Below are 13,283 nucleotides of genomic sequence, written 5' to 3'. Positions count from 1 at the left end.
CAGATATCACTGTCATGTGCTTTTCTCCCCACACAGGGAACGCTCTCCCGTTACAGCTGAACATGATCAGATATAGTGCCAACGTCTAATGATTTTTAAAGTTTGTCCGGTTTCATTACTATGTGGGCAAAGCCACGGGGTACAGCTAGTAAAAGATCAAACTAAAAAATCTTAAAACTAAAATTTTATTGCCCAGAGGCAGATAATGTTTAGGTTTGTTTCCAAAAAGAGAAAGAATCACACCAAGAATTATTTGTGAAAGACGTGAAGTAGCCATTACAGTCACCACAGCTGTGGCTTCTCTTAATCTCAAATTACTGAAAAGCCATTGCAAAAATGAAATGTAACCAAAAGGTAATCAGGTGAATTGATGTTCGGACTGATAGTACAAATCAGAAGTAAAGAGTGAACATACTTCTAGACCCCTTTCTTCTCTTGTACGGTCATCAACGGAAGCTGATATCACCCCCCAGCGGCAGTCGATGTCGGAAATGTAGCCTCTGTAGAACGGAGATGCAGCACTGAGAGCCATCTGTAAACCAAAAGATAAGCAAAAATGTCAGAAATGCAAACTTCTACTCTTTTAGGTGTGGGACCAACAAGGATCACTCCAAAAGCTAGGGCTGCAATGCTCCAAGGGGTCCCATAGACCTGCTGGGTAACATCCAAGGCCTAAAGGCCTCCCTTGCATTGGTGTTATTGTTCACGAGTCCACCCTACGGAGAACACTGAACAACAATGGTGTGCATGGCAGGGCGGCAAGGAGAAAGCCATAACTCTCCAAGAGGTACACTGTTGCCCGTCTAAACAAAACGATCATATGGATAAGCCTGAAGGAAGGATGTGCTGTGGACAGACAAGTCCAAAATACAACTTTATGGCTTGAAAGAGAAGCATTGTAGTTGGCAAAAGGCAAATGCTGCATTCCAAAATAAGAACCTTACCCATCTGTGAAACCTGCTGGTGACAGTGCCACGGTTTGGGCCTGTTTTGTTGCCTCTGGAGCAGGCCAACTCGATGAATTCTGAATTGTAAAAGCAAATTCTACATGAAAATGTCAAAAGTGGGTCCAGCCACAAGACAAATAATGGTTAAAGCAGGGGTCTCAAACTCCAGTCCTGGGGGGCCGCAGGTTTTCATTCTAACCCCTTTTCTTATTTAGTGACCCGTTTCTGTCCCCTGAATTTCTTCCTCATTCCTCTGAATTTCATTTCTGTCCTTAAATGGCACCCAAGCAGAAATGAAATGTGAAGTGAGTGAGCTAACAGAAGACCACCTAAGTCAGGGCCTCAAACTCCAACCAATTTCACTCCAACCAGCTGCTTAATTAGGCGCCGATTCCTGTTGTTAATTAAACTCGTTCTTTAATTCCGTGGCTTTTTGTTGCTCTCATTGTGCAATAGCAGAAATTTCTGAAATTATTGATTTTCTCTTTTCTAAGAGCTCTGGTAAAATGTTTGGGGGTCTTGAGCAAATCAATATTCCAGAGACCTCCACCCTCTTTATTTTCAAATATTGTATGATGGACACCAGTTGTTTTGGCTCATTTTGTGTCTCATTATTGTTTGGCTGCTAATTAAGGAGAAAAGAAAACAATGAAGGGGTCCGAGTCTTCAAGATCAAGTCAATTACAATTATTTCACAAGAACTTAATTAGCAGCACAAACAGGGTACTCATTAAGAAAAGGGTTAGAATGAAAACCTGCAGCCACTGTGGCCCTCCAGGACTGGAGTTTGAGACCCCTGGTTAAAGCAGGTTTGACAATGGTCGAGCCAAAGTCCAGGCCTTAAAATCCTATAGAAATCTTGTAGAAGCAGCTCATGCATGGAAGCCCACCAACATCCCTGAGTTGAAGCCGTTCTGCTAGACTAAACTTCCTCCAAGCTGACATGCAGGCCTGATCAAACGCTACCTGAAATGCCTACCTGACGTTATTGCTGCACAAGGGGCAGTGGTTGGGGGGAGCACACCAGTTACTGAAAAGCAAAACTCCCCACACGTTTTCACACAGGATTTGTGTCTCCTCTGTATTTGTGTCGTTTGTTTATCTAGTGTAAGGAGTTCTGTAAAAACCTGTTCACATTTTAAGTTACATTTATGGAGAAACAGAATAAAACACTAAAGGGTTCACAAAGTTTCTATTTTCATGCAAAGTCCAACGAAATGAAAGGAATCAGTGTCCGCGTCCTGCCCAACATGCAAAGCGCAGCACCACAGACCTGCCATATTTACATCTGTTGTTCTCTTTAAAGTTAAAGCAAGGCTAAAAATACTTACCACAATAGGACATATTGTAGCCAGCTGGTCATACAGATATCGAGCTTCACTGATGCTACATGCCTGAAATGTCACCTGTTAAAACAAAAGAAATGCAAATATGAAATACACCTCATGGTAACAGCATGGTACGAAGTCAGGCCTGGTCAAGACTTGAAATGCAGCCTAATTGAAGCCATCCAGGACAAGAATGGGGCATCAGACACCCTGGTGAGAAGTACATTGGCAATTCTGATTCAGGTGGTCAAGTCTGTGTAACGTTAATAGGAGTATCTACTGTCACATTGTTATAGGCAGTGTGGTGTAGCGGTTAAGGCTTTGGACTTCAGACACTGAGGTGAGGTTGTGGGTTCAAATCCCACTGCTGACACCACTGTGTGACCCTGACCTGCCTGTGCTCCAATTGGAAAAATCAAAAGAAATGGAACCAGTTGTATCATAATGTGGGATAAAGGCGTCAGCCAAATAAGTAAATGTACAATACAAGACGTCGTATGAAGCCACGGAAGTAGATCTTCTGGGGATACGAAAGTAAAGGACAAGGCAGTGGGGGACTTTACTTAAAAGTAGGAGTCTGCCATGCTAGTAAATGACAGGGGGTAGGATCCTTTGATTAGGCAGCAAGGCCTCCTCTCTGTGGATTGGTGACATCTGGAGTCCCAGGTGGCATTCATGATCCAGAAGTGGTCAAGAAGCTCATTTCAGTCATTCAGCTTGGAGCTGGGAGAGATGTGTGACGGTAAGATTAGATTAATCTCTCTATTATAAAAAAAAAATCTTTCCAGCGACGAGACGTGATCTTTGGAAGAGAGACACTTTCACATCCTGTGTCATGCTTACAACCTTTGGATACACATGCAGAGCAGGTTAGAGATAATGGAAGTAGGAAAATTCAAAAATCTCAAAAAAACGAGAGGAAAGATCGCAAATGCGCAAACAAACGGAAAACATTACTCGGTGAAATAACGGAACAGGGAAAAGAGATCGAATAGTGTTTGAGAATGTCTGGGGGAGAAGAGAGACAAGGCAGTGAGACAAAAGGACAGCTGCTGTACAGGCTTTTAAATGTTCGAAGCGCCACACAAGATGCAGATCACATGGCACGGCGGCAGCAGCAAGCCAGCAGCTGATCGAGCAAATAGGAGGTAAATGTATTTGTTTCCCAATGTATCACCATTTAAGAGGGGTTTCGGGGGAGCGACCGCGTCTCCTTGGGGTGCGTTCAGCCCCTCTCTTCACAATGGCATGTAGCGCTGGTGGTGGGGAAGGGGTTGGCAAGTGAAGCCCCCTAGTATTCAAGATAATAATTTTATCACAATTAATTTTTATCACAACTCATAGTGCTTTATACAGAAAGTGCGGAGCAAATCAAACACCAGCAATGTGCAGCATCCACTTGGGTGATATGATGCAATGGCAGCCATTGTTGTGCCAGTACGTTCACCAGACATTAGCTATTAGGCGGTCAAGGGGTGACAGAGGTAGTTAGCCAATTAGGGACAGGGGATGATTTGGGGCCAGAATGACCAGGCTGTGGACATCAGGAGACATCCTACTCTTTATGAAGGATGCCCAGGGATCTTCTAGGACCACAGAAAGTCAGGACCTCAGTTTTTGCATCTCGTCAGAAGTTACAGCACAGTGGCCCCGTCACGGCACTGAAGCACTGGGATCCACATTCAGACCCGAAGTGCCCCCTGCTGGCCTCACCAACACCTCTTCCAGCAGCCACCCAAGTTTTTCCTAGATGATCTCCCATCCAAGTACTGGCCGGGCCTCAACACGCACAGCTGCAGGTAGGTGACCTCTTCTGAAGTGCAGGTGGTGTGGCTGCTGGTTTAGCCACAGGAGGGGGTGGAAAATGGTATGGTAGGAGGTTTGGGGTCACTAGTGAGTAAGAGTCCAAGGGACCACATGGGTGGGTCTGGGACAAATCCTGTGCAAGATAATAATGAAACCACCCATTTGTAGTTTTTGCACTATTGGCCCGTAAAGAAAAAAAGGTCAGAGGCACAACTTTGGGATGTGTAGCCCTCATCGTGTGGCACGCCTGACACAGTCACAACATTTGTCACTTTAACCTTTTTATCTTTCTTCAGCATGGGTGTAATCTTTAAAGGATTTTTTCTTTTGCAAATACAGCTTGACACAGTCCCCTCAACTAACTCCTCTGGTCCCTCTCTGGCTCAGGATCAGAGCAGGAATGCCATCTACTGGAGAAAGTCCCATCAGAACACGATACAAATGAGCAAACATGCGTCTCTTTCCATATTTAAGTAGAAAACAGAGACTGAAAACAAACGTAGTCAAACTTTATCCACAGTTGGAATATACCTGAAGGCAGCAGTTCCCCATTCCGAATCCCATGGCATCCATATATATGTGGTCTGGTAAAGCTGCTCTGGTGGCTTCGACATCATTAAAAGGGAATCTCTCAATAAAAGGACTTGGCGTATTTTTATCTTTAAAGACTATAAAAGAAAAAAGGAGAAACAGAATTAGTAGCTACAAGCTGTTAAGTGCTTACCGTATATACTCGTGGAGAAGTTGGGACTTGATTTTACAGTATAATTTCTTGTATTTTATAATGTCAGTCATATAAGTCGAATGTGGAAAACTCACGCTACTGGTCCAAGAGGTTATGATATGCTAACACCCACCTGAGAGAGTAACCACAGAGCACACAGCCTTGTTTATCTACGTATTGTGCCTACGTGACCACATGGTAATACCCGAACTATTCTGAAGTGACGTTTGTACTGTTTTGTGTTTATTGTACCTCACACCCTCATACACCTTTATCGTAAGAGCATCCCTTATCTACGATGGAGCGTTCGATCAGAAGAAAATATAAAGCTGGTTTTCAATTAAAAGGCGTTGAAGTGGTGAAAGAAATTGGTAACTGCGTTCCTGCAGCAAAATTCGATGCGTCTGAGAAACTGATGTGAGACTGGAGGAGGCAAAAAGATGTAAAAAAAATTAAGTGTTGTATTTTTGAACGGGCGTATAAGTCGGGGTCTGATTTTATGATCGATTTTTCGGGTCTTGTATATACGGTATATGGATTTTTCATTTAATGATCAAATCTGCATGGCATTACGGTTAAAAGCATCTGCCACAAAAATAAGCACATGCTTCAAGTATGCAAATGCGTCTGAAACGGCTAATAAATGAGATCAACTCTAACCAAGTAATAAACTGAACTCGTCTACTCAACTCGGTGGTTAGTGCTGCCGCACAGCTCCAGCACCCAGGATTCAAACCCCAACCTCAGTGATATTTAAGAGACGTTCTTCCAAAGTCTTGACAGGTGTCACTCACACGTACTTTTGACTGCCAACATTCCCCCCCAGTGTCTGTATGTGGCTGTGAATACACCCTGTGATTGACCGGCCCCCCCCAGTGTTGGGTTCTGATTTTGTCAGTACAGACTCCGGACCCTGAAACTCTCGAACTGGAATTAAAAACCTCCAGTGATGGGGTGGAGTCAGTTTCAATACACATTTAAAAAATAGTTTGGGGTGTTAATTTCATTTGTAAAATATGTAAAGAACCAGCAGGACGCTTTGCCTAAATTTCACCAGAATGGTTCCTTTTGGCCTTTAGCCACAGCTTTCAGTTTCTAGGTTCAGCATTTACTGCAATCTGCATTGCTGGCACTGCCAAGCCTTTTTAATTTACTTTAAAAACTGAATATTAGAATACAAAGGTGCCATGTGGACTTTGCTACTGCCTATATGAGAGAGAAGTTGGGAGTATCTGCTGATTACTGATTATAGCGCATCACCGCACCCACCACCTGGCAAACCACCCGGATTGAGATCTGAGTGCAGCGGGTGACACCTCAGCACCACATTCAACACTGGGAGGTTTTTTTTTTTTTTTTTTCAGTGGCTAGAGTGCCAGTCCTGACACCAACCCCCAAGTTTGCCCAACAGAGTGGAGTCACTTCTGGTGTTTAACAGATTCGGACTGGCAGCACAGACCCCTAGCCTCAGAGCCGCCACTACTGCCTGTATGCCACTCCATAAACACCAGTCTCTGAATGTCCTGTTGGTTAACAAAACTTTTTAGGTTCATGAATTAAAAAAAAAAAAACAGAGGTTATTTTTTTATAAGTGTTACTTCACAAATGTTTTTGAAGGCAAACATGTACACATCCTTGTGGGGATCAGACTGAACTGTGTGTTTTCTTTATCAGGTTTTAGACAACTAAAAATGAAAATTTGCATTCTGACAGTTCAATACACAATGCCGTTCAGCATAGCAACACTTCGCTTGCCCCAACTACTTACTTGGCACATTTATCGCTACCTTCTCTCCTCTTCGGTGTCGAATATTTCTGGTCAAAGTGCTACAGAGTTGAAAAAAAAAAAAAGGACAAGTTATAGGATTTAAAATACTGTAATGTCACCAAGTAACCTTACCTAAAGCCCCTAACATTGACAATGTTATCTGACTAAAATATACCTTTGAATGTATTTTATTATTTTTAAAGCTGCAAATCATGAAATCAAATGAGGAAAACAATTCCAAACTACAGTAATCCCTCGCTATATCGCGCTTCGCCTTTCGCGGCTTCACTCCATCGTGGATTTTATATGTATGCATATTTAAATATATATCGCGGATTTTTTGCTGGTTCGCGGATTTCTGCGGACAATAGGTCTTTTAATTTCTGGTACATGCTTCCTCAGTTGGTTTGCCCAGTTGATTTCATACAAGGGACGCTATTGGCAGATGGCTGAGAAGCTACCCAACTTACTTTTCTCTGTCTCTCTTGCGCTGACTTTCTCTGATCCTGACGTAGGGGGATTGAGCAGGGGGGCTGTTAGCACACCTAGACGATACGGACGCTCGTCTAAAAATGCTGAAAGATTATCTTCACGTTGCTATCTTTTGTGCAGCTGCTTCCTGAAACGACATGCTGCACGGTGCTTCGCATACTTAAAAGCTCGAAGGGCACGTATTGATTTTTGCTTGAAAAACAAACTCTGTCTCTCTCTCTCTCTTTGTCTGCTCCTGACGGAGGGGGTGTGAGCTGCCGCCTTCAACAGCTTTGTGCCGCGGTGCTTCGCATACTTAAGCCAAACAGCCCTATTGATTTGTTTGCTTTTCTCTATCTATGTGACATTATCCGCTCCTGACGCGCACTCCTTTGAAGAGGAAGATATGTTTTTCATTCTTTTAATTGTGAGACAGAACTGTCATCTCTGTCTTGTCATGGAGCACAGTTTAAACTTTTGAAAAAGAGACAAATGTTTGTTTGCAGTGTTTGAATAACGTTCCTGTCTCTCTACAACCTCCTGTGTTTCTGCGCAAATCTGTGACCCAAGCATGACAATATAAAAATAACCATATAAACATATGGTTTCTACTTCGCGGATTTTCTTATTTCGCGGGTGGCTCTGGAACGCAACCCCCGCGATGGAGGAGGGATTACTGTACTGTTCAAAAGTAATAATGGGATGGCGCAGTAGAGCTTTGTACATTAGGTGACCGAAAACACCCAAAATGAGGGGTAGGGTGTCAATGGGATGAAAACGCCCACAACTGACCAGCATGTGGATGAGGGTCCAACTAAGAGACTCCAAAGCGGTTTCAAATGCTGAAAAGCAAGGTTAACAAATGGACGGATGAATGGATGTTTAAAACATATCACTGAACAGAATTTATTTTGAGTATTTCTATATATAAGACACAGAAACATCAGGATGAGAACACATTGTGTAACTTACCAAAATCTGGGATGCTTATGAATTGCTTCATCAGGAAAAAAGAAGGATTTCGATGCTCCTTTTTCAATGGGTTTTGGTTCAAATTTTGGAAAAGTGAAGCCGGGACAACCCAATCTGGGGAGAGAAAAAATAAGATAAAATTAGATAGATAGATAGATAGATAGATAGATAGATAGATAGATAGATGGATAGATGGATAGATGGATAGATGGATAGATGGATAGATAGATGGATAGATGGATAGATGGATAGATAGATGGATAGATAGATAGATATGAAAGGCACTATATAACAGAGAGACAGACAGACAGACAGACAGACAGATAGATAGATATGAAAGGCACTATATGACAGACAGACAGACAGACAATATAAACATGGAAACATTTTTGGAATCGCTGAAGATGAATGTTGTCCAAGACCTGCAGAGATTTTTCTTTGACTTCCTCCGCGGTACAAAAACGCTTTCCCTTGAGTTCTTTTTTCATTTGTAGGAACAAGTAAAAGTCGTACGGAGCAAAGATCTGGTAAGAAGGGAAGGTGGCAAGAACTCCAAGACACACAAGTCAAGTTAGAAATCTCTTCAATAATTCGCCAACGATCTTCATAAATTGTACTGCAAACTTTTTCAAGATTTTTGTCATTCTTAATTGTGGAAGGTTGACCAGATCTCAGTGGGTCTTCGAGTGATATTTCCCCTCGGTTAAAACGCGAAAACCACTTGTAGACCTGTGTTTTACTTCACGCTTCCTGTTTAAAAGCAGTTTCAAGCATCACTACAGTTTCCACGGCCGTTTTCCCTAAGAGAAAGCAAAATTGAACGAAGACTCGCTGTTCTTTATGATCACCCATCACAAAAATTGCAGAACACGTTTAATAAGCACCAAGAAAAACCAACACGGAATGAACGACGTATGAACAACACAGGCAGACTGCCACAGAATACTGTAAGTGTGCCACACCTAGCGGCAAAATTCACAACTAAGTCGAGATTGTGCACCAGATACAGATTCTGGTTATTTTTTTTTGGGGGGGGGGGAGGGCTCTCCCCCCCCCCCGTATTGTGTCTTATTCTTTAAGCTTTCTATATCCTGCATTTATCTGTTTAGTGTTTTATGCAGAAAATATTTGTATTCAATGTTACACACAGCCTTCTGAGACTCTGTGAGGCGCCCTGAGCATGGGAATGGCGCCATATAAATAAAGATACAGTACTATTATTATTCTTATTCTTATTATTAAAGAGGAATGCTCTGCCTACAAGCTTGTCTCTTAATTTAACCCTGACTATTGGTCATATCAGTGGGACTTCACTTTCAATAGGACTTCACTCGATCTGTGAATTTTGATTTTGACGGATTCAACGACATGGCCGCCGACAGGTCATCTACCTCACAGTGGATGTTATCCTGTTATCTTATTAAAAACAGATGATCTAACAATGAATGCAGACCTTTCTACCATATAGGCCAACAGAGTAAAACTTTAATACAGTAATCCCTCGCTATATCGCGCTTCGACTTTCGCGGCTTCACTCTATCGCAGATTTTATATGTAAGCATATTTAAATATATATCATAGATTTTTCGCTGGTTCGTGGGTTTCAGTGGACAATGGGTCTTTTAATTCTGGTACATGCTTCCTCAGTTGGTTTGGCCAGCTGATTTCATACAAGGGACGCTATTAGCAGATGGCTAAGAAGCTGCCCAACCAGAACACGTATTACGTATTAAATAAAACTCCTCAGATATATTGTGAGCACGGGGGCTGTTCGCACCCCTAGAGGATACGGGCGCGCCTCAAAAAACGCTGAAAGACTACCTTCACATTGCTCCCTTCCTTGCTGGGCTTACTTGTGGTTACTTTGTTGCGCAATATTCTTCCCGCACGGTGCTTCACATACTTAAAAGCTCAAACAGCACGTATTGATTTTTGATTGTTTGCTTTTCTCTCTCTCTCTCTTGCTCTGACATTCTCTGCTCCTGACGGAGGGGGAGTGAGCAGAGGGTCTGTTCGCACCCCTAGAGGATAAGGACGCTCATCTAAAAAATGCTGAAAGACTACCTTCACATTGCTCCCTCCCTTGCAGCTGCTTTGTGTCAAGCGACATGCTTCCCGCACGGTGCTTCGCATACTTAAAAGCCCAAAAAGCACCTATTGATTTCTGTTTGTTTGCTTTTCTCTCTCTCTCTCTGACATTCTCTGCTCCTGACGCGCACTCCTTTGAAGAGGAAGATATGTTTGCATTCTTTTAATTGTGAGACGGAACTGTCATCTCTGTCTTGTCGTGGAGCACAGTTTAAACTTTTGAAAAAGAAACAAATGTTTGTTTGCAGCGTTTGAATAAAGTTCCTGTCTCTCTACAACCTCCTGTGTTTCTGTGCTAATCTGTGACCGAAGCATGACAATATAAAAATAACCATATAAACATATGGTTTCTACTTCGCGGATTTTCACCTTTCGCGGGGGGTTCTGGAACGCAACCCCCGCGATCGAGGAGGGATCACTGTAGTAGGAAAAATAGAGAAATAAATAGAACAAAAAAAAGGGAAGAGAATCCGCTTCCTCAATTTAAATGCTTATTCTAAAATGTTATTGATTTGGTCCTGCCAGATTTTTAAGAAGTTTTGCACAGATTCTCTAAGTGAGAGTTTGATTTTTTCCAATTTCAATAATATAACATCAGTTGCCACTGACTTAGGTTGTGGTGGGTTAGGATTCTTCCAGTTAAGAGAGATAAGTCTACGTGCCAATAGCGTAGTAAAGGCCATTCCAAGTTTGTTTGTCCTTCTCCACATTAAGCCCCTCTGTGTGCCCACCAAACACAGCTATTAGTGGATTAGGAGGGATGGTGACCCCAAGGCTGTCTGAAAGGCATTTAAAGATTTTGGTCCAGCAGGATGTTAATTTGGTAAACACACAGAACATGCGGCCCAGTGAGGCTGGAGCTCGATTGTAACGTTCTTGCAATGGAAACGTTTTGGACAATTTTAAACGAGATACAAGATTTTAAGTTGAATAACTGAATGCTTTGTGCATGTGGGGCTTGAGTGAATTCTGTGCCAGTGACTGCCTTCCACTCCCATTTCTGAAATGTTGAGTGAGAGATCCTTTACCCACTGTCTCTGGGATTTTTGAAAAGGAGGGACTTTAAAAAGTTTTTATATATTATAGAAATGCTGTCTGAGTTCTCAAGACTGATCAATATCATTAAAATTATTACAATTTTTATGTTTGGTATATTAAAAATAGCAGCGGCTCCAGCACGGACCGCTGCGGGACCCCACTCTTACCAGTGTCCTATTCTGAAAAGGTCCCTCGCACCATAACGCCCTGTTTCCTGTGTTTGAGCCAACTGTGTACCCACCTACAGTCCACGCCTTAGATTTCCATTTATTTAAGTCTAACGCCCAGCCTCTAATGTGAGACCCTCGTATGCACCTCTCTGATTGTCTGCTTTGGTTGCCACCTCCTAGAATTCCACCATATTAGTGAAACACGACCTGCCCCTTCTGAACCCACCCCTGCCGACTGATCACTAGAACTCCTGTTCTTGACATGTGTGGCTCACCTCTTTCTTAACAACTCCTTTCATTGATTTACCTGGGATGCACATTAAGATTGTTGGCCTACAGTTACGTGGATCGGCCAAGTCTCCCTTTTTATATAACCGAGAGAGGCAGAGGATTACGTTAGGCGTCACCTTTGATTTTGGGGTTGGATCACAGGATCACCTACTGTGAAATATTATCTACATATAACTAAATAGTCTACAAACTCTGGAAGGACCACTGCATGAAAGCATATCAGTTTTGACCTGAAAATAAAATTGGAGCCATTAAAAAGAGTGGGGGAAAAAATAGCACACTAACTGAGAGCAACGAAACACAGAACAAGTAGGTTAATTAATTTAAATCTTCAGAGATGAGAGTATTCTTAGCTGCTGGATTCACTAGCAGTTATCAAGCGATGGAAATAACGTAAAACCTACTTAATCTTCTTCTTCTTTCGGCTGCTCCCATTAGGGGTCACCACAGCGGATCATCTCTTTCCATATCTTCCTGTCCTCATCATCTTGCTCTGTCACCCCCATCACCTGCAAGTCCTCTCTCATCACATCCATAAACCTTCTCTTCAGCCTTCCTCTTCTCCTCTTGCCTGGCAGCTCTATCCCTATCACCCTTCTCCCAATATACCCAGCATCTCTCCTCTGCACATGTCCAAACCAACACAATTACAGATACAAAATACTAAACACAAAACGATAAATGGCACACACACACTCAGAACGCAGTCCAGTTGCATAGATGCAGATGATGGGGGTGCCGATCGATAGATCGATAGATAGTTACTTTATTAATCCCAAGGGGAAATTCACATACTCCAGCAGCAGTATACTGATAAAGAAACAATATTAAATTAAAGAGTGATAAAAAATGCAGGTAAAACAGACAATAACTGTATAATGTTAACGTTTATCCCCCTGGGTGGAACTGAATGTGATGCCGATGTGGTTGATGGTCATGTGGTAATGACGTTGATGTGTGGTGTGCCAGTCGTGTGAGTGCGACGGTCATGTGGTGCGACGTACCCAGCAACTACATAATAAATAATCTCTTAACCTCATTCTGTTCCATTCCATCTGAACTAGCATGGGTTTTGAGATGTCACCCATCACATGGCAGCACTCGGGTCCTAATCTGGGATCCTGAGGTGGTCTGTCATGTGGTGGGTGCGGCAGTGTGCTGCATCAGCGCCTGCTCCTAACCTCCTCCTCCTCCTCTTCTTCTTAAACCAGCAGGCAGTAAGAGGGCAGCTGCACCCAAAGCTTACCTATGATGACCACACTCTCGCAGAGCTCTACACAGAAATGATATTTTATTTTTATTTTACTTACCCACCATAATTTGTAGTGGTGGCCAAGAAAAATGTATCCGACATTTTAATGGAGAAATCGCATATCAAAACTTTCAAACTGAATACGACTCGGTGGTACAACAGCAAGACAACAGCAAACAACGTGAAAAATAGCCATGGAAAAAAGAAAAACTCACATAACTCGTGTTACATAATCCAAACGTCTTATCAATTGTTATGCCCAGAACGCACAAAATCCTTGCATTTTTTTTGCTAAAATAAATAATACTTCACGAAAATTAAGCAAAAATGCTAAACTTTAAAGACGTCTTTGCTGGAATAGTGTCCTTCTGAACCTGCACTTCAGCGTCGCTGAACCCGTGGCGCACCTCGCCATACTGTACACGAGT

The 13,283-nt window shown here is 42.6% G+C and overlaps 1 protein-coding gene across 1 annotated transcript in view; it reads right to left on the bottom strand.

Moving 5' to 3' along the window:
* gclc (glutamate-cysteine ligase, catalytic subunit) overlaps positions 1-13,283 on the bottom strand; it is a 75,090-nt gene that overhangs the window by 25,485 nt on the left and 36,322 nt on the right. Inside the window, exons 4-8 of the mRNA XM_028821113.2 lie at positions 8,017-8,130; positions 6,574-6,632; positions 4,613-4,749; positions 2,279-2,353; positions 416-532 (exon numbers count right to left, since the gene is read on the bottom strand). Of these exons, the coding sequence (XP_028676946.1) occupies positions 416-532; positions 2,279-2,353; positions 4,613-4,749; positions 6,574-6,632; positions 8,017-8,130 (502 nt within the window). The remainder of the gene's footprint in view (positions 1-415; positions 533-2,278; positions 2,354-4,612; positions 4,750-6,573; positions 6,633-8,016; positions 8,131-13,283) is intronic.

The sequence above is a fragment of the Erpetoichthys calabaricus genome, chromosome 15 (genome assembly GCF_900747795.2).
Source record: "Erpetoichthys calabaricus chromosome 15, fErpCal1.3, whole genome shotgun sequence".
NCBI lineage: Eukaryota > Metazoa > Chordata > Cladistia > Polypteriformes > Polypteridae > Erpetoichthys > Erpetoichthys calabaricus.
The sequence above is the reverse complement of the archived record's forward strand: the minus strand, read 5'-3'. Positions and strand labels throughout refer to the sequence as shown.